Source organism: Solenopsis invicta, chromosome 1, assembly GCF_016802725.1.
Source record: "Solenopsis invicta isolate M01_SB chromosome 1, UNIL_Sinv_3.0, whole genome shotgun sequence".
NCBI classification, from domain to species: Eukaryota; Metazoa; Arthropoda; class Insecta; order Hymenoptera; family Formicidae; genus Solenopsis; species Solenopsis invicta.
The window spans coordinates 16,263,855-16,290,959 of NC_052664.1; the positions used below are offsets into that span (position 1 = coordinate 16,263,855).

The window sequence follows — 27,105 nt, forward strand, 5'->3', positions numbered from 1 at the left end:
CAATCCACGGACCTTGGCAGTGAGTGCTCATTCTCAACCGTTGTGTTTTCTGAACGCAGCTAGAGTAAATCTAACCAAATATCATCTCCATCTGCGATTATGCACGTGGTATATGGAGGAACAGCGTTTAATGATAAAGTTTCAATATTTTATATAAAAGAAATCGTTAAGACACTCGTTAGGAAGTTACGATCTGACGTTTGACATACGAAGAAATATGAGATCAAATTGCGTTGTATTGCGAAAGCAGAAATAATTCAGAAGAATCATTTTCGAAGTCGCATAGAACGTAAGTAGGAAACACATAATTATTTTTATCGCTCGTATTTCCGCGATAAAACACTTTGTATACCTTTCGTGTTTCGCTAAATTCGATTGCGTATTTTTTCTTATAATGATCACAGTTGTTTATTTATGTAGGCTTTAAAAATGGTAAGACATAATAATCAATTACCGCATAATCTTCCACAACTGCAAAATCTTATCAAACGTGACCCAGAATCTTACAAGGAAGAGGTAAGTTTTGTAATATCTTTATGTTTCATTTTTCATGAATTTTATTTATATAAGCAATAAATCAAGAAAAACAACCAATTAATGAGCTGCAATAAGATGTTTATTTGTTAAATTGCTATCAATTTAAATTAAAACAAACATGTTTTGACTTAACTTACAAGCAAACCTACTCAAGTGTTACACTCTCATTTTGATGAGCTTTGAATATGTTGTGTTCTAGATCAAGATAAAAGACACGTATTTTTTATATAGGCCCATACACACTTTTAGGTGGTGAAACAACTCTTTGAAAAAAATCAGTTTTTTTTTAAGCACATATATTGTCAAAACTATAAAAGGTAGAGAAAAATGTTCTAATTGAAAGTTGAATGGCTTGAAAAGTACTTTATAAAAGTAATAAAAAATTTTTTTTTTAATTTTTATACTTTCTCCCACTTACCCATTTTTTCAAAATTATTATTTTTTCTATACGCAAAATAAAGCTTATTTTATTACAAGTTTAACGATATATAATGAAGTTATGTTCCGACATTCCCATGTTCCAAAAATAATTAAAAACCTCTCTATACGCATGATACGCGCACTCGTCGTGCGCTATGGAAGTTTCTCCCTCCAATTTGACGAGCCTTTAATATGTTGTTGTACAGATAAAAATATGGGACACATATTCTTATATACGGGCCCATATGACTATTAAGATGGTGAAATACACTCTTGAAATAAATCGATTTTTTAATTTCTGAGGTAATCGAAACGATAATAGATATAAAAAAAGTTTCAAATAAAAGTTTTATGGCTTTCTATGTACTTTATAATACATTACTTATAGAGAAACCTAAATAATGCGAGATATCTGTAAATTTTTGTTTTTAAAATTGTGATCCTATTTGTGACTATAGGTGCGCGTACCATGCGTATAGAGAGGTTTTTAATTATTTTTAGAACATGGGAATGTCGGAACATAACTTCATTATATATCGTTAAATTTGTAATAAAATAAGCTTTATTTTGCGTATAGAAAAAATAATAATTTTGAAAAAATGGGTAAGTGGTGGGAGAAAGTATAAAACAAATTTTAAAAAAATATTTCTTATCATTTTTATAAAGTATTTTTCAAACCATTCAACTTCCAATTAAAACATTTTTCTCTATCTCCTATAGTTTCGACGATATATGCTTAAAAAAAAACCATTTTTTTTCCAAAAGGTTGTTTTACCCCTAAAAGTGCGTATGGATCCCTATAAAAAAATACGTGTCTCTTATTTTAAACTTGAATACAACATATTTAAAGCTCATCAAAATCGGAGTGTAACACTTGGGTAGGTTTGCTTTGTCAGTTTTCTTCAGTGTTTATAATAAATAATCAACATGTCATGTTTATTTTTATTATGTTTTATCTTTCTATATTATATCTGTGTTTCATATAAATTTTAGTAAGATATAGATTTCTGAAATGGATTACCATTTGTTTGATACATTCTTTTATTTAAACTTTCCAATCAATATCTATAAAATTAAAACTCATCTATGGGATGAGAGCTGAAATGAATCTGGAATTTGATTATGAGTTGACCATTAAATTTTTATGTTAAACAATGCCATTAATTATCTTTGTTCCATACTTTATTTTTTTTTTATATATTGGTTGCCTTATTGATTATGCATATATATTTCTTTGTAATGCTTTTATAAGATACTTAAGGCCTATTCTGTAACTTTTAACAACAGTGTTTGTATATTGTCATTATACAGGTTTTTTCCATGATGAAAAATTAAGCAATGTCAATATAACAATATCTACGTAGTTGTTAAGAGTCTCTTAGTTATAAAACGAAATAAAATTACAATGTAATTTTAGTTTGCTACTTATTATATAGCTACAAATCATCTCTATGGATTCTTATATGCTTATGTATTAAAAAAAAAAGAAAATTATGGCTATTTTAAAAGTTTAAAGTAATATGTTTGTTTGCAGTTTCTTCAACAACATCTGCATTACAAATCTACTCTAGAAGTTTTCCGTTTGGAGCCTACACAATTTAATAAAAGTCTTGATGAGTTGGTAATCTTCTTGGCTCAGGTTAGCATACAAATACATGCTTAAATTATAGGAGATAAGAATATATGTGCCTGCGATTTTCTTAAATTTAAGCATTATCAGAAGTCCATTGTAAGACCACTAATTGTTAAAGCTATTGTGTGCTTCTTTCTCTCTTAGATAAGTGTAACACAGTGTAAGCGAAACATTGATTGTACTCTTTCTAGTTTTATCTCTTGAATAATTTTAAGGTATAATCATGGAAAAGTATTTAAAAAAAATGAAAAAGGATAATATTATATGTCGCGAGAAAGTAATAACACGGCTGTATTCTTTAATCGGCGTAGCAGATGAACCAATGCCAGAGAGCATATTTATTTACGGGCATATGACTACTGGGAAGTCATTAATTATACAAAGTCTGCTTGATCATTTAAAGTACAATGTTAGCTACATTAATTGTATAGAGCATTTAGGTAGTAAACACATATATAATTATATTCTGGATGATTTAGCTGCTTCCACAAAAGAATTGAATGGTGATACACGATTGAAGTACAGCTGCGACAATATTATGGATTTTATACTCACACTTAAGAAGATTTCTTACAATGATAAACGTCCGATTGTATTAGTATTTGATAAATGTCATAAGATAAGATACTTTGATGCAACCTTTTTGCCAGCAATTTTAAGACTCAGAGAATTATCCGGCATTAATATATGTACGATTCTAATAAGCGAGATTGCGTGGGATAAATTCAACACTAAGATAGGTGCTTTGAGGCCTATAAAGATTTATTTTCAGCAGTATACGAAGGACGAATTAGCCCAACTGCTATTGTTAGACAAACCAGCGAATTACGATATGGATTTTTATAAAAATTACTTGAATCTCTTTCTCTCTGTATTTTTCCGATTTTGCAGAGACCTAAACGAGCTGCGACACATGGCTAAAATAAATTTTACTAAATACGTAGAACCAATAGAAAGTAAGCGAATTGAACCAGATAATATTGCTGCGTTATGGCGAAATATCTCCGCCACTTTGAGATCCAATTTGGAAATCATTTACCTTAGAGTTTCGACGGGCGATTTTTTGCAGCCCGATTATCAAATGTCTCGGGAAATCGAGTCGACAACGAAGCTAGCTTTGAGTTTTGAACTGCCATTTTATGCAAAGTACATGCTGATTGCAGCTTATCTAGCTTCGCACAATCCTGTGAAGTATGACAAACATATTTTTATGAAGCAGAGCAGTAAGAGACGAAAACAGATACGATCAATAAAAAAAACAGGAGAAAATTCACAAAAGAAGTCTCGAGTTTTCACTATCTCGAGGATGCTCGCAATTTTCTGCACTATTCTCGATGAAAAAGTGGATATTAACGCTAATTTACTTGCGCAAATATCCACCATGTGTCAACTAGGTTTACTATCTATCATCGGAGATAACGTCACACAGTTGGATGAAACAAAATTCAAATGCTGCGCAAGTCACGACTTTATTATCGTTGTAGCTAAGACAATTGGTTTTGATATAAAAAATTACTTGAGCGTGAATATGTATTGAATATATTTCATATATGCACAATTCATTATGTCCATTTTTAGTTATAGTTTTATATATGTGATTTCTAACAGCTTTATCTAATGTTTCATTGTATGAAGACATCTTAAGTAACAGAGAAAAAAAACTTGTGTATTTTTATATTTATATTAGAATAAGCTTTAATTTTTATATACCCATTTTATATAACCATACAGTGTACTACTTATTTTCCTTACATTAACTACTCTGAGTGAAAATTTATAAATGTATGAAATAAATTTAAAATATGAAACACATAATTTTGTGTGTAAATTGATATAATTTGATTTTCTTTTTATTAAAAGTTTTGTAAACACGTATGCTGTATTTATTTAAACATTTCCTGTTTTATAACATTATTATTTAAATATGAAGTATTTTACAATATTATACAACATTAGATATTATAATATTAATGTTTGAATATTTTAATTAAAATTAAATATAGTTACTAATTGTATATACACAAGTGCATTAGTAATGTACATAATATAACATAATATTGTACAGCTAATAATTTGTATTAATTGCATAATTACTATTTTTATAATTAAAAAAAATAATCAGTAAAATGCTTGTATTGAATACGCTTGTCTATTTTTTGCGTATTATTACAGATAGCCCATTGTTATCCAGATGATTTGAAAACATATCCTCAAGAGATTGTTGATATATTAAATACTCATAATATCATACTAGACAATGAAATGCGAATGGTAAGTATTATATGTATGGATGTTAATTATGCTGTCAAATATGATTACGCGTAAGTTATTACTGCATTATAATTATATTTTTTACAGACGTTTTGTAAAGCGTTGATCCAACTACGCAATAAATCTCTTTTAGAGCCTACTGCACTCCTCAGTTTATTTTTTGAGCTTTTAAAATGTCAGGATAAGATCTTAAGAGACTTTCTCCGGACGCATATAGTCACAGATATCAAGAATATTAACGCAAAGCACAAAAACGCCAAAGTTAATACAATATTACAAAATTTCATGTTTTCTATGTTAACAAATCCTAATACTAAAGCCGCGAAGATGTCTGTGGATATTATGATAGATTTGTACAACAAAAATGTCTGGAATGACGTTAAAACTGTTAATGTTATAGCAACGGGTTGCTTTTCGAAAATAACAAAAGTAACAGTTGCTAGTTTAAAATTTTTTTTGGGAACTGATCCAGAAGAAAAAGAAAGTGACGATAGTGATTCAGATGATGAGCTAAGTATGAAGGAAATTATGATGGCTAATAAAGTAAATAAAAAAACGAAGAAACGACAGAAACAGTTAAAGAAAGCTAAGCAGTCGTTTGTAGTAAGTTTAATATTATGAAATTTATTATGACATTTATAGGAAATGTGAACTATGATTTCTAAGTTCAACGTATCTTTCAGAAAGCCAAGAAGAAAAAATCTAAGGCGCCGCAATATAACTTTTCAGCGTTGCATTTAATTCATGATCCTCAAGATTTCGCTGAAAAATTGTTCAAGCAGATAGAAAAAAATAATGATAGATTTGAGGTAAAGCTTATGACTTTGGATGTTGTCTCTAGACTTATTGGCTTGCATAGCTTATTTCTCTTGAACTTTTATCCGTACATACAAAGGTTTCTTCAACCCCATCAACGAGGTAAAATTAAAAACATGTTATTAATAACATATGTTATTTTTTGAATATTGTCGAATTGCTAAATGTTTAGATTTTTAACTAAATATCTGTTTAGTATCTATTTTATATTGTCAATCATTGTTGATACTATTAATTGTTTGTATATAAGCTTCATTAATTTTTTTTTATTTCAAATTATTTTTTCCGAAAAGAATATATAATTTTAACGTAATTTTTTATTTGAATATTATATATATATTTCTATTTGTGTTTTTCCCTAGAGGTTACCAAACTTTTACAGTTTATAGCTCAAGCTTCGCATGAATTAGTACCACCTGATGTATTAGAACCTGTTTTGAAGACATTAGCAAACAATTTCATAACAGAAAGAAATTCTGCAGATGTGATGGCTATCGGGTATGTAAATATCTGTTTTAATAATTATTTATTATGAATACACATATTGTTGTTCTCTATTTATTTATAACATATATATTTTCAGTTTAAATACTGTACGTGAAATATGTACACGATGTCCATTGGCTATGAGTGAGGATTTGCTTGAGGATTTAACGCGATACAAGCAGTACAAGGAACGCTCCGTTATGATGGCAGCGCATTCTTTAATTGGAACATTTAGACGTATAATGCCCGACTTATTGCGTAAAAAAGACAGAGGTCGTCCTACAGAAGCCACTATTATGAGAAAATCTTCCAAATATGGCGAAATTCGAGCAAGTGAATTTGTACCAGGAGCAGAAGTTTTATATAATCAATCTACTGAGAGTGCTGAAGAAACTAATGATAGCGAAGAAGAAGAAGTAAGTGAAAATATCGAATTTTGTCATTACACAATATTTTTTATAAAAATTATATAAAAATTTATTCAAATATAGGATGATGATGAATGGATAGACGTAAGTGAAAACGATGAGGAAGAAATAAGCGAGAACGAGTCGTCAGCTGAGTCAGATGAAACGGAGAAATCTTTCATTAGCAAAAATGAGAATGATGAGATTTTAACATTATCATGTAGCAAAGACACTAGTGCACAGAATACATGTGAAGCGGATAGCGGAGAACAAAAAACAAATAAAATTTTGCGAAAGAAAAACGCTTTGACAAAGCAATTGAAGAAAGCGCAAAAACTAGAGAAGAAAGCAAAACATAAGTTGGAAAAGAACGAAGAATTAATAGGTGAAAGGAAAATAAAAGCGTCTGTGATATCCACAAAACGATTACTCACGGACAAAGATTTCAGAAAAATTGATGTTGCATTAGCAAAGCAAGATGTAACATACGTTAAGCGCGGCATTAAAAGACCGCATGAAAACGTCGAGATAGACCAAGGAGAATTAGTAAAACTTAGTGATATAGAAAATATATACAAGAAACGCAAACATGATAAAGATGCCCGACAAAAATCTGTGAAGGTACATATTATATTTTATTAACATATAAATATATATTCATACAAAAATATTATTAAATATTTAGATCTAGCTCAGACTAAATAAGATTCTATTTTATTTATGTATATTTATTTTTTTACTTTGTTTATATCAATCTAATTTTGTTAATTGTTACATTTTAATCTAATACATAGAATAGAATAGATCAAATGTTGCTCTGATAATAACATAACATTGGAATTTGCAGAAAGGGCAACAAGGACGAGACAAATTCGGTTTTAAAGATCGGCGACAAAATCCATTGTGCAGTAAAACAAATCGTGAGAAGAGAAAAGGAAAAGTATTTTCAATGCTGAAGCAGAAATTAAAAACAAAAGTAAAACGATCTTTTAGAGAGAAACAAATAGCTCTTAAAAATCATTTAATAAAACAAAAAAAAATGAAATAATTAGTATATTGTGTAATTAACTTTTAAACTCATGTTTTTCTTAATAATAGATTGTGTACATATAATGTACAATAATACATTTCTAAATACATTCTAAAAAAAAAAAAAAATGAAAATAGATTGTGTGTAATTATTGACTGCGTTCAGCAGACTCAACATGTTAAGATATTCTTCTAAATCATCCAATCAGACTTTTAGATTTAGAAAAATACACCAGTAATAGCGAGCGCTTACTCAACTGTTGAGTCTGCTGAACGCAGCCATTGGCACATTATTAGTTGTTAATACCCATCTTGTTAAATATCAATAAACTTGGATTAAATATGTAATTATATTATAGTTTATGAGTACATGACAGTCCACAATTAATCTGCATTAAGATTTTGAGCACAGAGCTCAACAAAGCTGGATAAACTCGAACAAAAGATATTTATGTGCTGTCTTGAGCAATCGAATTTTGAGTGCAATCTCGATTTTTAATCAGAATTGTCGATGTTTATTTGACTTTATTAATTTAAATTTAGAAAATTAAATTTTAATACTAGTAACATTTCTTTATATGTGATTGTGGCTGATGTATATTTATATTATTTTTTTTCTATAAAATTGAATATTCAAAGTTTCAGTGTAACATATCTATAAATAAGTAACATATATTGAGATATATTAAGATATATATTTTGAGTATAAAAAATGATACTAATAGTTTTATGTTTTTATCTGTAATAGTATCACTCATTATTGTTGAAAACTCAGATATTTTATGCTTAATATAAAATTTATCACATTTTCGTAACTATTTTTAAGTATTAAAGTAAAATAAAAATATGCAATTAATATGTGACCTTTCTTATAACAATATTTTACAATTATTAAATCAAAGATAAAATTATACTTGCTGTTAAATTTTTTAATTTAGAAGTATGTTAACCCTTATTGGGATATATACGTCCCATCTTTTTTTCCTCAATTTTTTAAATATATATTTCTTTGACATTTATAACTACTGAAATGCATATATTAATATGATTTATTCTTCTAAAAACCTACTATTATTTTCTGTTGTTATTTTAATCAATGAAGCAATATGTTTTTAGCTACACATTAAAAAAAAAAACGCCATTTTTTCTGAATTAATTGGATTGCACATAACAGTTAGAAAGCTGTAAATTTAGACAAATAAGCACACATTAATATACAACATTTGAAAGTTTAAATTGTTTTATAAGTATGTGCAAAAATACAGTTAACAGGATTTAAAAAAAATAAAATTATCAGGAAAAATTATTTTAATCTTTCAAGATAATCTCCTTTTATCTAAACTATAAAATATCATCAAAACTATAAAAAATAGAAAAAAATGGTTTCAATGAAAGTTGAATGGCTTGAACTTCAAGCCTCGAAGAATACTTTATAATAGCAACTAACGTCGTCACTGACATACTGGTTATGTCGGTCATATCGATAAATACGTTTTTAAGTGAATAAAATATCAAATTAAAACGACAAAATGGTCGCTTATTGTTTCGTTGAAGGATGTACATCAAGTAATTATAAAAAAATTACTGAAAAAAATAAATCTACGATACCTATGTATGGGTAAGTCAAAGTTAACCTCATATACATGTATATTATGATAGAAAGTTTGTGATATATTGTTTGAAAGGTTGAAGGCACTTTTTCTACCACCTTGGAGTAATATCATAAATCTCTCTCTCTCTCTCTCTCTCTCTCTCTCTCTCTATATATATATATATATATATATATATATATATATATATATTTATTTATTTATATGTATTCATATATATTTGGTTAATACAAAAAATAATTTTTCTTTATATTTTTATTTTCAGATTTCCCAGTGATAAAGAACTTAAAGAAAAATGGATAAATGCATTGCTCATTTTAAACAAACAAAGTAATGCTACAAAGCCATCAAAATACAGTAAAATCTGTATCAAACATTTTACAAAGGATCAAATTGAACAAATTGGATTGCAGCAGAGTACTCGTTTGAAAAGAAATGCTGTTCCAAGTATATTTCCCAATGCAGAACAAAAGTAAAGTATAATTAGATTTATAATAAAATATATTTAGTTTTCTATTTTTCTTTATTAAAATATTGTAATTTTCAATATGCTTTAAGATACTTTTTATAATTTGAAAATTGAAATATATAAATTAAATATGTAATAAATATGTATATTCTCTCTTTTTATAAAATTATTAATTGAATATTTTTACAGTGAAAACATATCTGAAAATGGAGACAATTTAGATTACAAAATCAAAATTGAGGAAGCTGAATTAAATGACCCTTATTATTCAGTCTCAATTATTCAAAATTTAAATAAAAATTCAATTGAATGCAGTAAAACTACTGAAATTAATTTAAATGAGTTGCAAGAAAATATTAAAAAAGAACCTGTAGATCATCAGTTCAATGAAGAAAATGATGCATCCTCTTCCAATATGCATGTTAAAGAATGCATTGTGGATCAAAGTACTAAAATATTTACTAAGAAGATTAGATATCCTGGAGATATTACGGATACGCTAATAGAAAATATGTCTCGAAATGAATTGATAGACATTATTAAAATGTTGAGAGAAGTAATAAAAAAGAAAAAAATGCTTATAAAGAGTTTGCAAACTCAACTTTTCCGTAAAAATAAAAAAAAATAGACAATTTAAGCATATTATTAGAAAATTTGAAGAAAAATGTACTCTTCCTTCTAATTGTAATACATTGCAGATAAATAAATTTAAGTTTATAATATATATATATATATATTTATTTATTTATTGTGTACATATGTGTATTGTATTCAATTATATTTATACTGTGTATTACATTTATATTGGTTTGTCTATATAATGTACTAAGTTTAAATTATACTCAATAATCATAAATTTTCACTAGTCTTTTATATTAATTATATTTAGGTTGCAAATATATATATATATATATATATATATATATATATATATATACACATATACATGTGCGTGCGTGCGTGCGTGCGTGCGTGCGTGCGTGCGTGCGTGCGTGCGTGCGTGCGTGCGTGCGTGCGTGCGTGCGTGCGTGCGTGCGTGCGTGGTGCGTGCGTGCGTGCGTGCGTGCGTGCGTGCGTGCGTGCGTGCGTGCGTGCGTGCGTGCGTGCGTGCGTGCGTGCGTGCGTGCGTGCGTGCGTGCGTGCGTGCGTGCGTGCGTGCGTGCGTGCGTGCGTGTACATGTATGTATGTATGCATGTATGTATGTATGCATGTATGTATGTATGTATGTATGTATGTATGTATGTATGTATGTATGTATGTATGTATGTATGTATGTATGTATGTATGTATATATGTATATATGACATCAAGATATTTGCAATAACATTAATGATACATATTATTGTTCCTATTTTTATACAAATAATATGATTATGTTAAAAAAATATAAATTATATATATATATATATATATACAGTGACATAATTTTAAAATTTGGATCCAAGTATAATTTGTCATTGAAAAGAGTAATGGTTGTAATACATTTTCCAGTAATTGATTAAGCATAGACAGTTTAAACATGTATGTAGGTAGGTAAGAACCAATCATCTTCCCATGTTACTGTAGCTCTAGTTGACTCTAGTTAGAGTACAGTCGTGAGCTAAAAGGTTGCAATACATTTTCTTCGATGATTAGATGGTTCGATTCTTAATTGGTTGGATCTACAGGTAAGAACCAATGACGTTCGCCATTTGATAAGCAAGTCTACATTCCAAAAACAATCGAAGAAAATGTGTTGCAACCCTTTAGCTCACGACTATACCTCTAGTACAGTCGTGTTCATTATAGTTGCGACACTTTTTCTTAGATGCGTTTCTGAACGCGCAACTATAACGAGAGCTGAGGACATGATTGGTTCTTACTTGTGGATCCAGCCAATTACGTTCGCCGCTCGATGAGCAAGGTTACATTCCAAAAACCATCAAAGAAAAAGTGTCGCAACTATAATGAACACGACTGTACAATCGTGAGCTAAAAGATTGCAACACATTTTCTTCGATTGTTTTTGGAATGTAGACTTGCTCATCAAACGGTGAACATCATTGGTTCTTACTTGTGGATCCAACCAATTAAGCATCAAACCATCTAACCATCAAAGAAAACGTGTTGCAATCTTTTAGCTCACGACTATACCTTACTAGAGGTACTCTAGCTCTAGTGAGTGAGGCTGCCGTTTAGAAATATCGCCCGGGTGCACTAATTTATCTTTGTTTAACGTTTGGTAAATAACAAGGATAAAATGATATGTGGGTGTGTGTGGCTGAACGATGTTTCTGAACGCGGCTCGTTTGCGTCTTTAGATGCACCCAATCATGTGCGAAGACGAACCGTGATGTGGCCAATAGCCGCTGATATTACATTTGACCGTAAAAGGAAGTAAGAAATGAAGTTAAGCGCCGACCACGAAATCCACGAATCGGAAAGAGCCAAAGCCCATTTAAGAAGACAAAAGCGACGACCATCATTGATCATCAAGTCTCGTTTGCCTTCTCCATTCGGTTTCTTGCCGGTGTTACGAGCAACGTGATTATCGTGATTTCGTATCTGCGTCGTGTTGGAGTAATAGTGATTTCCTCGCAATGTCGACGGTAGCAAGTCCTTTAGCCGTTGGAGGCATCAGACAGTCGGGAGCACCGGTTCGAACACAAAATGGTATCATTTCACAAAGTTTGGTTATAACGCGTCCCTTTATAGCCTCAGAAGTTCTGGGCGTCATTCTTATCCACGCTACAGCAATTGCCGTTTTCTCATTGAAAAATCTATGAATTCACGAAACGAGTCGTAGATATTAGTAACAATCTATCGGCTCTGCAACTAATTGTTGCTATCGTTTTATGTGTAATGCAAAATCGTACCTTTTTATTTATTGAGTTATGTATATTTTATTTTAATCTTCTTAGCGAGTTTGAAATGGTTAATCGTCGAATGAGATATTACTGGCAAAGCAAGATATACAGAGGAAAAACTATAATAGAAATCAAAGCCAGTTAACTTCGTGTCAGAAACTTTTAAAAATGCTATTTGAAATGAAACATGTTCGAATATGTGCTAACACGTGCCTCACGTATAAGGCGAAAAAGAACATTTGGTAATTGAGGTTGGCAACCAAGACATAAATTACTATTTAATGCAAAACAGATGTTTTACATGTTTATTGTTTTCATCAAATGTTTACTTTGCATAAATCTGGTCTTATCAATTTAACTTAAGAAGAAAGCGACGGAAATGAAATTTATTGGAAAAAGCGACGTAATAAAATTATTTTTATTAACTAATATGTTTCTTTGAATTATAAGGAAGTTTCCTTATTAATTGTTATTTAGTTATAATACACATACACATGTGCAAAAATATTTTGGTCAAAATGACTGAAACGTATTTATTAATGTTAGTAAACTCGTGCATCTACTCCTTTCTTACATTTAGCAATTCATAATTTAATAGACCAGTTTATTATGCTAATCGAAAATAGTCACTTATAATGTTTTGTTTACATCTTAATGTCAGAAAAATGGAGCTCATGTCACAGCAAATTTTTTTGCTGAACCATATCTATTATTCAAAGACCTTATGATTTGCAAGACCTATTTTGTATAATAAAAATAATGAATTATATTAAATTATGAATTATATTCATAGTATACAGATTGAAAATAATTAAAGAATTTGAATGGAGAAATCATCTTAGATAATTGTTTACATTATAAAGTCACTCAAGTATGATAAAAGTTTGTTATAAATTCGAAATAATAATGTGAGTTTGAATGAGGTTTGAGTTAAAAAGTATTAATATCTTTGCAAGTTATTGATATCTTTATGTTTACATATAAAAAGTTTGTATCATGCTTTTATAAATGTATTTTTTTTACTACTTGTAATTTTTATATTTATATATATGTATATATGTTTTTTATGTAATTAAGTTTGATGATCACAGGGAAAAAACATCCTATATTTATATATAATTTTTGAATTGTATATGGTTTTAATTTGATATATGTAAATTACATGTGTGTAAGTATATGAAATAAGTATATTATTTTTATTTTTTTCCAGTTATGGCTGCTTGTGCAATTGCTAATATAGTTAAAAGTTCTTTGGGTCCAGTTGGTTTGGATAAAATGTTGGTTGACGACATTGGTGTATGTGTTTAGCTATCTTTTAAAATATGTTAAATATAAAGAATTTGAAAGATTAAATATTATGTTAATATTATTTATAATGTTTTTAGGATGTTACTGTTACCAATGATGGCGCAACTATCTTAAGTTTGTTAGAAGTTGAACACCCAGCTGCACGTGTTTTAGTTGAATTAGCTCAGCTACAAGATGAGGAAGTTGGAGATGGTACTACTTCAGTGGTAAGTGATTTATTTATATTTGTACTTTTAATCAAATTTACTTAAAGTTGAATATATATATATATATATATATATATATATATATATATATATATATATATATTACAATGCTATTTTATAGGTCATAATAGCAGCTGAGCTTTTAAAAAATGCGGACGAACTAGTGAAGCAAAAGATACATCCAACTTCAGTCATTAGTGGTTACAGGCTTGCTTGCAAGTAAATATTCAATCATCTACTTTATTATTAATCATTTTACTTTTGATGTGAATTATTTATTAACTAAATTATTAATGAACGAAAATGTATTGCATTTTACCAAATTAACAGTTAAAAGAAAATTTTAATTTATACAATTTTCACATGAAATTAATTTCAGAGAAGCATGCAAATACATTCAAGAACATCTTACTGTCAGTGTGGACGAACTTGGAAGAGACTGCTTAGTTAATATTGCAAAGACGTCTATGTCGAGCAAAATTATTGGAGCGTATCCTTTTTGTTATTTGTAGTTCTTATTTACAATCTCAATACAATTTTCAATATTTGATAAAGGTGATAATTATTTAATATATTTTCCATGACTAATCACTAATAATAATAATTAGTGATGCTAATTTCTTTGGCAACGTAGTAGTTGATGCTGCTAACGCGATAAAAATCAGCGACGGCAAGGGAGGCTTTTTGTACCCTGTTAAAGCCGTTAATGTCTTGAAAGCACATGGAAAAAGTGTGCGAGAGTCTGTTTTGGTGCAAGGATATGCATTGAATTGCACTGTTGCCTCTCAAGCAATGCCGAAGAGGATATCAAACGCAAAAATCGCGTGTCTGGACTTTTCTTTGCAGAAAGCAAAGATGAAGTTAGGCGTTGAGGTACTTGTCACTGATCCCGAGAACCTTGAGGCTATTCGTCAGCGCGAGGCAGACATTACCAAGGAGCGTATTCAGAAGATCCTTACTGCTGGAGCTAATGTCGTTCTTTTATCTGGTGGCATCGACGATTTGTGCTTAAAGGTACAATTGTACATTTCAAGTGATACATTTTACAAGGGGAACCTTTGAGAAGTTTCTCAACAATTTTAATAAAATGTTATGGGTGTGTAGTATTCACTCACACTTCTATTGTAGTGAAGTCGTTTGTTGCACAATTTACGCATTTTCGAGAAAATGTTAGAAGTTAACACAATATTCATCTATATGTTTATTCTCAAAATGGACTACAATTACATCAACTCATAATCTCTCTCATTGAAAACTCATCTTTTATAAACTAAAGTATTTGGAATAACGGACTTGAAACCAAACTTGTCGCTTATGAATCCATCGCTTCTATACGAAGCTACTTGTCATTCCGTTATTTATCTTAATCTTTCTACAGTATTTTGTAGAAGCTAAGACCATGGCAGTGCGTAGGTGCAAGAAAGCTGATCTGAAAAGAATTGCTAAAGCTACAGGCGCGCAATTTTTAACTTCATTGACTAACATGGAAGGAGAAGAGAGCTTTGATGCTAGTTACTTAGGAGAGGCTGCTGAAGTAATACAAGAGATGATATGCGACGATGAGCTTATTTTGATTAAAGGGTATATATATTTTGCTACTTATTAGATATTTGTGAAATTCCATGAAAAGTTCCTATATTAGTTCGTTATTTCGCATATATTTGTTAGAATATATTTCCATATAATTTTTCATATAATAATTAGTATTATGAAAAACAACAATAATAATGATTAATAATCTTTTTCAAAAGACCCAAGGCACGCACAGCAAGTTCTATTATTTTACGCGGACCAAACGATTATTACTGCGACGAGATGGAACGTTCAATACATGATGCATTATGCGTTGTCAAGAGAGTTTTGGAAAGCAAACACGTTGTTGCGGGTGGAGGTTGTGTGGAAGCTGCACTCTCAATATATCTAGAAAACTTTGCAACGTCATTGGTATCATTAAATTTTACATTTTTTTTATCAGTTTCTTTTTTTATCATAAAATATTACGCACGTCTATATTACAGAGCTCTCGAGAACAACTGGCTATTGCAGAATTTGCTCGATCTTTATTAATTATACCAAAAACACTGGCCGTGAATGCTGCACAAGATGCAACCGATCTTGTCGCCAAGTTGCGAGCCTATCATAATTCCAGTATAACAAAACCAGATCTTGTTGATTTGAAATGGTAAATTTCCGCTTATCCTCTTTATTATTTGTCATATAAAATAAAATATTAAAATAAATCGTATTTGTTCTTTTCAGGGTGGGTCTTGATTTACTCGTGGGCAGCATAAGAGATAACAAAAAAGCAGGCGTGTTAGAACCAGCCATTTCAAAAATTAAATCTTTGAAATTTGCTACTGAAGCAGCTATAACTATTCTTCGAATTGATGATATGATTAAACTAGATCCCGACCGTTCGAAACAACCTAAATCTTATCAAGATGCTATGGAAGCTGGCGAATTGGAAGATTAATATCAAAATGCATTTACATATTTATGTTGAATATGATGTTTATACGAGAAAAATGTGTAAAAGATTTGTAAATGTTTCATTACGTATACAAATATTACGTGATAATAAAGATTTAATTACAACTTGCTGCTCGTATATTGCATGTGAACAATTTGTCTACGTGCGTATAAAATACTGCTAAAATTTAAAGCTATTTTATAGTGTTATATTTATTTGATTGCATTAATACTGTAATAAAATATAGTATTTCTAACGTTTATGCTAAAAAGAACATAAGAGATGTTTAATTTTGTGTTTATTACTAAAAACTAGAATGTTTTTAAACTTACATTTTTTTGCTATTTTATATGAATAAACTTTTATGTTTAAGGAAATTTTGTAGTTAATATAATAACCGATATTTACAGTATATCGAAAATGTATTTCATACCGTTTATGCTAATTATACCAATCCAAATGTCTGTTGTAATTATTTAACAATGAATGTAACTTAAATTAATACTTATTACACACGCTTATTATAAATTTCTTTCATTTCAGATAAAAATGATATATAAAATATAATATTACTAAATATTATATATAACATAAATAATATTAAATATGTGTGTAATGTGTTACTCGCTATAAAATTGTATTTAACATACAAATTCCATACAATAAAAAAGAAAATATTTTCTTTAAAATATTAAACTAATAAGTTTTAAGTTTATATGACATTTTTTTAAAATCACGCATATAAAAGAGAAAAATGATTATAAAGAAACATGTTTACTAACTTAATAAATTATTATCTAATATATAGCCAGTATAACAGTTCATTAATGGAAAATAATGGAGAATAACAGTTTTAAGTATTATATGATATGTATGTTCAGAATAGGTTCAATATCGTTTATAAACGATATTTTTTAAATAAACAAATAATTCATTAAATAGATGTTATTTACAATACATTTGTTACATCATGGCAGTTAACTGATTTCAAACTTAATGACACAGTATTAGTTTTTATGATATTTTAACAATTTGTTTTATCTTGATTATATGTTTATTTACAATGTAAATTTATGACTTTATTGCAAAAGTTTAATGACGAACGTTTAGTTAAAACAGTTTGTTTTTTTGTAACATTTTTGTATATCATTAGACATACAAGTATAACAGCAAAACAAACATTAAATAATTTTTTTATATTATATAGTACACATTATTTTCTTTCCGAAAATAACTAGCACTATATAATCACATTTTATTGACTTATCGATTCATATGCAGTAGTTATTAATTTTTAAAATGGTTATTTAAAGGAAAGATGTGCTAATAGTGATAATTTTTATGACATTAATGATTTCAATTGATAAAAGTATTATAAATAAAATTTTCAAAATTTAGCTTGATTTCCAATGTCTTTACTATTTTGAAGCAAGATGTGAATAGAAAATATATTTTTATATTGTGATAATACATAAAATTATTATTCGCAAATTGTTAAACTAATTCTTCCATTAATAACTGTTTACAATATAAATGTGTGTGGTTGTGTGTATGTATGTATGTATGTATGTATGTATGTATGTATGTATGTATGTATGTATGTATGTATGTATGTATGTATGTATGTATGTATGTATGTATGTATGTATGTATGTATGCATGTATGTATGCATGTATGTATGCATGTATGTATGCATGCATGCATGCATGCATGCATGTATGATATATATATATATATATATATATATATATATATATATATATATATATAAATTAGCTCTTCAATTTTATAAATTGAAAATCCAGAAATATGTAATTGCATTAATAATTTATCATTAAATATTTTCAAATAAAAGTTGATAATTATATCAAAATTTATTAATGTCAAGAGTACCTGTAGTTTTGGACCTTTTTGTAATACATTCAAGTTATTAATGATGATACACATGTCGTAAAATATTTTTTAATTATTTGTTTTATTTATGTACAAACCCTGTTTGGATTGATGAATAATGCAAGACAATTAATTTTGGAAAAAAAAAATACAAATACAACTAATAAGAATTTATTTAAGTAAAAAGCAATCAATGTAGTATATACATATATATGCGTGAAAAAAGAATGTAATGTCATTAAAGTAATTATAATAAGTAGTATTCATTCATTATGCATCTATCCAAGACAGGGAAATAAAAAATCAGACAAGTCATTCTGTCATTAAAAACAATTAATTCTTCCAATATTTTAATTTAACATTTTTTATGAAAATCTGTTATTTTGATATTTTATCTGTAAACAAATGTTAACGTCCTTTCTTCATTAATACGCAAAATTTTATGATTGAGAGCATAAATTTTTACAATGCAGGATTTTCGAATTTTGGTCCTTTTGTGACTATAATTTCAGCGTATGAATATTCTTGATTGAGTTCTAATACTTGAAACTTTTTCAGAACTAATAGTGTATAAAACTTCTGTGCAACCTGTAAAAATAGAATTATTTTTTTATTAACATAAAAATCTTGCATAGAGAGATTTTACAATTTTCTAAAGTATACCAACCTGCTTGCGATTATTTTTGAATGCCATCTCCGACAGTGTTAATTTATCTTTGGTATCTAATTTGCTTTTAATAACGTGATACATATGGGCTGCTCTTTTGTTAAGAACGCGTTCTTCAAACTGCTCATAAGTTTCATCCATTTGCTGTTCTTCTTGCTGAAAAAGTAACACATTATAATTATGTTTTTAGATTCTTTTGGATTCTACAAAGTTTGTAATGATAAAATGTATAAAAAACAGTATATTAATTATATAAGTATATAAATAGCAATTTTTATAAATAGCATTTAAAAATAATTTTATGAATATTGAGTATATTACAGGTCCAACGGATGGTGGAAACTCGTAATCTTCATGATTCCACGGTGTAGCGGGTCCTCTTTCAGAAATAGCACCAGGCGTATGTGCTGGAGGATGTTGTTCGTCATAACCCATGTATGAAACCTGTGGTTGTGCCTGTTGAAAGAATGGAATATTGATAAGAGTTTTTATATTTAATGTATAACCATTTTTTGGATTTAATATATAGTGTTGTTTTCATTAATTGAGTCTCTTTTGAGAGTAGAAATTATAGCAATCTTAGCTAATTTAGCACTGCCATTGGTCTAAGTTGTCTAATTGACTGTTCCTGCACTAGCTACATTAATAAAGAAATTCAATTAAACAGTAATGTATAAAAAAGCATAATTATAATATAATGATACAATTAGAAGAACTAAAACACAAATACACTTAGTGAATTGTATGTTACAAGACATTAATTATTTATTTTTCATGCATTTATCACAGAATAAAAATTTTTCAACTCACTTGGTCATAACCCATATTCTCCATCTGCGGCATATCGGATGTTTGTACGGTGGCGACAGCTTCTTCCTGTGCCGATGTTGACGGTATTTGCGGCTCTTCGTGTGTGCCGAGTATCGAACTGACTTCAGCTGGAGCGATTTGTGGTATTTCCGAACCGAGCAAAGGCGTTTCGGTAGCTGGCGGTGCAACTTCTGATGGTTCCCCAGAAGGCACAATGCTGCTTATGTCGGAAACCGATGGTTCTGCTGGTAAAGATACTTCGGGTGGTATGGTTGATTCTGAAGAAAGATTATGTTGTGCAATTATGTTTGGAATTTCCACTGCTTCATTTGATTGGTTAAAGTCTGCTGGAGTTGGTTGAGGTGGTTGAGGTGGCCTTATCTAAACATAATACAAAATTTACATTAATATTAATTTAATTCATTAAGGCTCCTAAGTACTCGCCGCGGCCATATTGAAGTCGTGACGTTAGAAGCGAGAAATTGCGTAAAATGACATGTAATTTTGTCCGACGTGTCATTTGTAAATAAAGCCAATTTAGATAAAACAGACTAATCAGATGGCTTTAAAACACTTCTAAATATCGGTCACGATTATACTTTTTTCACCTAATAGTCAGTAAATAGTTGTAAAAAGCACGTAAAGTGACGCCTATTCAGACAGAAAAACACACGGATAGCTATCGAAAGGAGTGAAAAATGTGCTTTTATGTATAAAATTCAAAGAAACTTTACTCGCGATCTATTCTTACGAATTTGGTAAACACGAGATAAGTCATATTTTCACAATGAAACACATAATAACAAAATGACATGCACAACATCTCATCGTCAATCTGTCACGTTTCACGTCTATTAGTTCCAATTTTGTCCGCGACGGAATGTCGCTACCGTCAATGCGGAGTTCTCGGCTGAGAAGTCAGAAGCCTTAAAATTTTGCAAATATTTCATTCTTAAAAAAAAAATCTCTTCTTTTATTTTATATAACTAACCTCATCATCTTGTGGTGCTTTCCGTTTTCGCCCTGTACGCTTATTGAGGATACTTTGTTCGTAAGAGGTTACTTCTGTTTCTGGGGCATCTCTCATTTGTTCCAAAGACATTCCATCTTCTTCAGTTCCAAGTCGTCCAAAGTCTTCATGATCATAAGACTTGCTGGTCAGATGTCTTTGATAATTCTGTTTTGATAATTAAGATAAAATATTTATATCATGTGAATTGTTCGTTATTTAAACACAATCGTGTAATGTAAAATATTACTTTAAATAGAACACGAGCCGGGATAGGCCTTCCTGGCAGAGCAAAGAGCTTTTCCACGCCACCAGTTTCCTTCCAGTGCATTAATCTTTTCGTAGGTGGTGCCAAGTCCAATGTTGTGATGATATCACTAGTATCAGACAGCTGTGCCTTCATTTCTTCACCAGAAATATTTTTTACTTCATCGACAATAAGTTTACGCTTGCGTTTAGCTTTTGTGAATCCTGAGAAAACCAATGATTTTTTTATTAGTTCCAGAAAACAAATGTATACGAGTTGACCAATATGAGAATAAAAAAACTTACCTTTCAAAGCAGACGCATCAATTGGAGCTAGCGCAAAGCTTTCTTCCTCATCATGTAATAATGTGGTTTGATCTTGTAAAGGTGGTGGCTCTTCTATATTGTCAATAGCATGTTCTTCTGGTATAACTGGTGGAGCTGGTGTAAAACGCCGACTTGCGACGCTTATTCTTCCCTCAATTTCCTCTCCAGCTGCTGCAGGTGTGGCTGGTCTAGAGCCGTCAGAGCTACACATAAATGTACTCAATGTATTAGCATAATTGAAGTTTTATATAGAAAAATATACATACATACACACACACACACACACACACACACACACAAAAATAAAAATAGCAATAAATCAAGAAAGAAAAATTAGATAACAAAAATTAAAGTTGACCGATTTAGCCTCTGAATATTTTGGACAATAAATAAACATGTATTTCATTCCAAGATTGGATCGCATGTTCATTTATTGTGAATAAAGTTAATAAAAATTATTGGAAGATCAAATGTTTGAGTCTTATCAATCATGCTTTATTATTTAATTTTCCTTTTTTGATAGTATATTTTAGAATTTTACTATAATTATACTATCTTATTTTGTAAAAGTAATAAATACCTCATGCCTCCCATTGGAGAGGCTGGACCACCAAAGTGATCCATATCCTCGTCAGATTCGTCGTGCACGGAAGCAGCAGTTCCAGGAGCCGTACCTGCTTCCTGTTGCTCATTTATCGAACTAACCTCAGGTACAGGTACTTCACCCATTGGAGCTTCATCAAATAAACCACCTTCAAAGAGTCCTCCCGCTAAAACATAATAATTGTAAAGAATCGTCGGATCTTGATTACAAGAATACAAATTATTTTTATCATACATATAATATCTTGGCCAAGATGACCACCAAATCCATCATCTCTGATGGGTGTATCTATATCCATGGGTTGTGTTGTAGCAGATGTTCCTGCAACTGGCTCTTTTTCTTTTTGTTCCAATGCTGTCTCTATTCCTGAACCATCACTAAACAACATGTGACTCTAAAATCAAATATTAATATTTTAAATTAATGTATATTAAATTAATATATGAAAATAACTCATTAATTTAAAATAAATGTAATAAAAATAGAATTTGATTTTTGCTTATTAACAAAATTCAGACAAAAATTTAAAAATTTTTAACAAGTGTTTTATTTACATGTCACACACATATACAATAATAAATGGAGCTATTATATAAATGTTTATGAATTCTACGTTTTTATAATTTTTATATACTTTTTAGAATAATATACTATTTTAGAATATTTATACTATTTTTCTGTTTATCTGTATATTATATTATTCTAAAATATATCAATTATTTTTAGAAACACTTATAAAGTATATTAAATTTTGTTCATCACATACAGTAATCAGATATATAAAGCTAAATATGACACAAATACCTGATCTAAAGAAGGTTCCATGCCACTACCATGTCGTAGCAACTCTGGTGGCTCAGCATCAAAACTCATGTCACCAAAACCCTGATCGTGCGTAACCAAAGATAAACTGCCATAGTCTTCCCTCATTGTTATTTCTTCAGCTCTAGATTGATTCAAACTAAACTGAGCTTCAATATCAACATCTCTATAAAAAGAAAATTTATTTATCAATTAAAACTACATATACACAGTTTTTGAATAAAAGCTTAATAACACTATCTTACTTGAGTTCAGGCATAGCAGTATCGAAATCATGAAATACTTCTGGCAAAGTAATAGCCGTTACAGCTGCTTCTCTATGTTCTTCAGGCAGATCTACCATTCCAGGCCTGAAGGCCATTTTAATCTTTACGAAAGCTTCATTGCAATCGGCTAGCAGATATTTGGCTTTCCTTGAATAAATTCTTACCACTCCCAGTAATAAATGGCCTGATGTCCGTAAAGCCATCTTAACCTATTACAGAGATCATAAATAGAGTTTAACGAGATATCAAAAACATTTGCTAAATCTCACTAGTTATTAAGACAATGTTTACCTTTGGTTGCAATATACCATCCACTGATTTCTCTATGTTTGTCTCAAATACATGTGCCTTCGTTAATTTCTTGTCCCAATGAGCAGCCAACCATATACGGGCCAAGGGCCCTTTCTTGGCCAACACAAAATGTGCGTAAAACATGATTCTTGGATTTCTCTAGTATTGATCTGTGAAAAGACAAAATTAATAAGTTAATTAAATTGAGTCTTCGTTCCAACGCAAAGGAAGAGGGATTAGAGAGAAGAAAATGTTTGACAAACGCCATCCCGTCCTAATAGATTACTAAAATATTCTTTTGGCAATAAAACAATACATTTGAAATAAGATACGAAAGAAAGTACAGAAGTCTACAAAGAAATTCAGTATTAGACCCACGATATCAACGTTGTGGCATTCGGTCTAATCCATAAAATGCATATAAAAAGTCAACGGTGGATGTACGATTTGTGTAAAATATAAACATCAATGCACAAGATGGCGTTTCCGTCTACAGTTTTGGCGGTTACGGAGTAACGTCAAACCCCTGATACCAGTTTTTCACTACGATACGCACAGCGATTCGCCGAAATTCCGTCCCGTAGTTAGGCCACGCAGAGTTGTAACATATTTCGCACAAAAAATATCGCACAGGCGAGAATTTCTCAGATCATCGGCGCATACGGCAATACGGTACACTCTCACCCCGACGCGTACCCGAAACTCACCACGATTACGCGCGACCATTCGTACCAACATAGCGATTCACCGTTAAATCGTTGTTCCGAAACTCAATCTCAATAGATTTTCAGTACTGGCAGTAAATTTCGGAACGCAGCTAAGTTCCGGGGTGTATTCCGAAAGTTCTATCGAAAATATCCCTTTTAATAATAAACTTGGTAACACTGTAACTAACTACGCTGTTTATGATTTTAGGCTTGTTTTCTATTTCTGCACTAGACTGCACTGGAACGTTCCTTCTTGCTTTCGCTAATTTTGAAACATCTATCTATTTCATTTTAAGTGTACACTTATTTAGAGAGTTCAGGAACAGAAAACAAACGGTTTGTTAGCTTGCAGAGACTAGAGTCCTATGTTTACACCGAATACTTGACATGCATACTAACAAGTAACTTTCTATTAAATTGTCTTAATTTCGACAATACGTGTAAATGTATACGTGATATCTATATTTAATTAATTATCTTGATTCATATTGTACCAGCTTAATATACTATTCATTAAATTTATTACCGAAATTAAGATAATTGAATAGAAAGTTACTAAATATTACGCGTATCAAGTATTCGGTGTAAACAAAGCCTATATAAAGAGAGAAGCGACATCGAACCCCCACCACAACTTTCAGTATCCAATTGAGTCCTCCACCGCCATTTTGAGACCGCTTAACGTCATCAAACACCAATAACACCATTCGTATCATTCTACAAACAGCTGTGGTCACAATATGGCTGCTCGCTTAGCCAATCAAGTATCAATCAGATTACCAATCAGAACTTCGGACATCAATGTCGCTTCTCTCTTTATATAGGACTCTAGGTCAAAGAGAGAAGCGACATCGAACCCCCACTACAATCTTTAGGGCCTGAGCAGAATGGCTGACTTATAACCTTAAGACAAGTTTTATGACTTAAGTCTTTGTCTTTAGGAACGCACAATAACTGTCTTATGTCTTATGTCTCAAGCAGTCTCAAGGGGCCAGTGAGGTGTTTATCGTTACGAAGAATATTACGTATTTAAACATGTAATTACTTTACTGCATAATAAATGAATAATTTATAAATATCAGTAATTATATTCAATTTTTTTAAATATGTAAAACGTGAAATATGTTTTATACATTGAAATACATTTCAATAAATGTATATAACCTAACTTCTATGTTTAAGAAGATTTATTTAATGTACTTGAAAATTAAGTTTTTATTAAATTTGAGAAGAATTTTTATTAGTTTTTATAAAGAAATTTAATACATTTTTTATAGAGACTGTTTGCTTTAATGTTGGCATGTTAATCTGTATTTTTCAGAAAAGTTTGCTGTAAATCCTGGCACGTTGTGCAATTGACAAAGCTCGTCCCAGCACCTCGCCAGCAGCAATTCGACGAGATTGGCGAAGGAATTTTCGAGGCCGACGCCGCCTGTCATCAGGAACATCATCAAGAACTGACTCTGCTTGTTCAGCAAGTTTATAGTGGTTCACAGACAGCAGAAGCGAGAAAAGCAGCTTGTAATTAGGGTGAGAGGCATACATTGACGTACAGGAAATAAGTGAGCATCTGTTTCTTCAATATAATATGAAATAATAATATAATTAAATTCAAATTATCCAATCTTGTTAATTATTAAAATTATGTATTAATACAAGAAGAATATGATAAATTTCAAGAGTCACATAACCTCAAGTTAAATTTTATCCACCAGTTGATTGAGCTTGCAAAATATATATATATATTAAATTGAATTTATTCTACACACACACATACACGCACACACACACACACACACACACACACACACACACACACACACACACACATATATATAGTCAGTTCCTTTTGGTAGATTAAAATTTTCATTTTTCAGATTTTCTCCAATTAATGACTCATTGAAAATTCCGCCATCGCTGTTACCATCATAAGCACCAACATCTACTAACGTGAATCTATATACATGGTTAGCTACTGCCATCAAGACAATACTGTAATATTTTTTATAATTAAAGAAAAGACTTCCTGAATTAGGGGGATATTGCAAAGTAATGTGTTTGCCGTCGACTGCTCCCCCACAATTTGGCATATTCCATCTTTTCCAAAAACCTTCAGCATAACATTTCCATTCTTCTTCATTTGGTGGTGACATATATATTGGTTGTAATACATTTATTAAAACCTGACATACTTCTTTAATTAACATACGCACTGTCGATTCACCAATGCGAAAAGCTAGAGCAATAGATAAGGGAAGATCTCCAGTGGCAAGATATCTAACAAACATTTGTTTCAATACCTATATTATTAACATTGATTATAATAAAAAATCACTATCAAGGCACATTTCAAAACAAATAGTTAATTATTCTGCACAATGTTTAAGTATATACTATTTTATTTTTTACCAATCAACAGATTCTTAAAAAAATAAATACTAATAATTCAATATTTAACAAAATTGCCCTAAACTAATTTTTTATCTGTCAAATGTGCCTATTACAAAACTTGTGTTTATTTGTACTTTATAAAGGATGTAATTTTTTTCAAACACAGATAAGAAAATTGCTTTATTACCTTAATACTATTAGCAGTCTTTGTTCTGCAGGAAGTGCTTGATAACTATTTTTTCTTAAATAAGGTTCAGTTAATTGAACTAGTTTATTAAACAATGGCAAACTCATCCTTGTGTAACGAAAAAATAAAGTCTCATCATTTTTTAAGTGTTGAAAAAGTATTTCATAATCGCCATATAAATGTCTTATTTGATTTACAGGTCTCACACGCCATCTTCTATTATACCATCTTATTCGTTTTTTTTACGTTTTAATAATTTATATAAAAGTATCCAATATAAAATAATTGACCAAAATATTTTATTTTTCTTCATTTAATACTTAAAATTTTTTACAATTTCCTATAAAAAAATCAATATATGCTGCTCGCTTTTCG

General features: G+C 30.0%; 5 protein-coding genes across 6 annotated transcripts; 4 read left to right on the plus strand and 1 right to left on the minus strand.

Annotated features, from left to right (window-relative positions):
* The first annotated feature begins 25 nt into the window (after nucleotides 1–25).
* LOC105195930 (protein SDA1 homolog) lies at nucleotides 26–7,724 on the plus strand. The gene is made up of 10 exons (XM_011161571.3): nucleotides 26–289; nucleotides 421–516; nucleotides 2,492–2,596; nucleotides 4,763–4,861; nucleotides 4,949–5,464; nucleotides 5,545–5,779; nucleotides 6,040–6,175; nucleotides 6,261–6,579; nucleotides 6,655–7,191; nucleotides 7,418–7,724. Exons 2-10 carry the CDS (start codon nucleotides 430–432, stop codon nucleotides 7,616–7,618), a joined length of 2,235 nt encoding a protein of 744 aa, XP_011159873.1. The 5' UTR covers nucleotides 26–289; nucleotides 421–429; the 3' UTR covers nucleotides 7,619–7,724.
* Nucleotides 2,592–4,369, plus strand: LOC105195929 (origin recognition complex subunit 5). The gene has a single exon (XM_011161570.3). It carries the CDS (start codon nucleotides 2,814–2,816, stop codon nucleotides 4,125–4,127), a length of 1,314 nt encoding a protein of 437 aa, XP_011159872.1. The 5' UTR covers nucleotides 2,592–2,813; the 3' UTR covers nucleotides 4,128–4,369.
* A 1,270-nt stretch (nucleotides 7,725–8,994) lies between the features above and the next one.
* On the plus strand, nucleotides 8,995–10,404 carry LOC105206015 (THAP domain-containing protein 1). The gene is made up of 3 exons (XM_039452159.1): nucleotides 8,995–9,217; nucleotides 9,475–9,681; nucleotides 9,868–10,404. The coding sequence occupies exons 1-3, from the start codon at nucleotides 9,129–9,131 to the stop codon at nucleotides 10,304–10,306; spliced, it is 735 nt and encodes a 244-aa protein (XP_039308093.1). The 5' UTR covers nucleotides 8,995–9,128; the 3' UTR covers nucleotides 10,307–10,404.
* A 1,679-nt stretch (nucleotides 10,405–12,083) lies between these two features.
* On the plus strand, nucleotides 12,084–16,647 carry LOC105194305 (T-complex protein 1 subunit alpha). Its single transcript, XM_026132198.2, has 10 exons — nucleotides 12,084–12,331; nucleotides 13,736–13,821; nucleotides 13,911–14,039; nucleotides 14,161–14,258; nucleotides 14,419–14,529; nucleotides 14,648–15,053; nucleotides 15,418–15,620; nucleotides 15,791–15,983; nucleotides 16,058–16,221; nucleotides 16,299–16,647. The coding sequence occupies exons 1-10, from the start codon at nucleotides 12,259–12,261 to the stop codon at nucleotides 16,510–16,512; spliced, it is 1,677 nt and encodes a 558-aa protein (XP_025987983.1). The 5' UTR covers nucleotides 12,084–12,258; the 3' UTR covers nucleotides 16,513–16,647.
* A 1,717-nt stretch (nucleotides 16,648–18,364) lies between these two features.
* Nucleotides 18,365–24,184, minus strand: LOC105195931 (double-strand-break repair protein rad21 homolog). Of its 2 annotated transcripts, none has more exons than XM_011161572.3 (13): nucleotides 24,002–24,184; nucleotides 23,446–23,615; nucleotides 23,134–23,363; nucleotides 22,871–23,054; nucleotides 22,301–22,460; nucleotides 22,043–22,232; nucleotides 21,442–21,665; nucleotides 21,140–21,360; nucleotides 20,872–21,057; nucleotides 19,881–20,261; nucleotides 19,392–19,526; nucleotides 19,071–19,226; nucleotides 18,365–18,991 (listed from the first exon to the last, which is right to left on the minus strand). In XM_011161572.3, the coding sequence occupies exons 2-13, from the start codon at nucleotides 23,587–23,589 to the stop codon at nucleotides 18,866–18,868; spliced, it is 2,337 nt and encodes a 778-aa protein (XP_011159874.1). In that variant the 5' UTR covers nucleotides 23,590–23,615; nucleotides 24,002–24,184; the 3' UTR covers nucleotides 18,365–18,865. The 2 variants fall into 2 exon arrangements, with proteins under 2 accessions (XP_011159874.1, XP_011159875.1); XM_011161573.3 differs by lacking the exon at nucleotides 24,002–24,184 and adding an exon at nucleotides 23,824–23,972.
* Nucleotides 24,185–27,105: the final 2,921 nt, after the last annotated feature.

Excerpts from the sequence above, each read along its gene's own strand:
- LOC105206015 (XM_039452159.1), top strand. The coding sequence starts at position 9,129 with ATGGTCGCTTATTGTTTCGTTGAAGGATGTACATCAAGTAATTATAAA. Across the intron at positions 9,218-9,474 it reads TCTACGATACCTATGTATGG|ATTTCCCAGTGATAAAGAAC; the intron begins GTAAGTCAAAGT and ends TTTTATTTTCAG. Across the intron at positions 9,682-9,867 it reads TTTCCCAATGCAGAACAAAA|TGAAAACATATCTGAAAATG; the intron begins GTAAAGTATAAT and ends ATATTTTTACAG.
- LOC105194305 (XM_026132198.2), top strand. The coding sequence starts at position 12,259 with ATGTCGACGGTAGCAAGTCCTTTAGCCGTTGGAGGCATCAGACAGTCG. Across the intron at positions 13,822-13,910 it reads TGTTGGTTGACGACATTGGT|GATGTTACTGTTACCAATGA; the intron begins GTATGTGTTTAG and ends TAATGTTTTTAG. Across the intron at positions 16,222-16,298 it reads GATCTTGTTGATTTGAAATG|GGTGGGTCTTGATTTACTCG; the intron begins GTAAATTTCCGC and ends TGTTCTTTTCAG.
- LOC105195931 (XM_011161572.3), bottom strand. The coding sequence starts at position 23,589 with ATGTTTTACGCACATTTTGTGTTGGCCAAGAAAGGGCCCTTGGCCCGT. Across the intron at positions 23,364-23,445 it reads ATGGTATATTGCAACCAAAG|GTTAAGATGGCTTTACGGAC; the intron begins GTAAACATTGTC and ends TCTCTGTAATAG. Across the intron at positions 23,055-23,133 it reads ACTGCTATGCCTGAACTCAA|AGATGTTGATATTGAAGCTC; the intron begins GTAAGATAGTGT and ends TTCTTTTTATAG.
- LOC105195930 (XM_011161571.3), top strand. The coding sequence starts at position 430 with ATGGTAAGACATAATAATCAATTACCGCATAATCTTCCACAACTGCAA. Across the intron at positions 5,465-5,544 it reads AAGCTAAGCAGTCGTTTGTA|AAAGCCAAGAAGAAAAAATC; the intron begins GTAAGTTTAATA and ends CGTATCTTTCAG. Across the intron at positions 6,176-6,260 it reads GCAGATGTGATGGCTATCGG|TTTAAATACTGTACGTGAAA; the intron begins GTATGTAAATAT and ends ATATATTTTCAG.
- LOC105195929 (XM_011161570.3), top strand. The coding sequence starts at position 2,814 with ATGGAAAAGTATTTAAAAAAAATGAAAAAGGATAATATTATATGTCGC.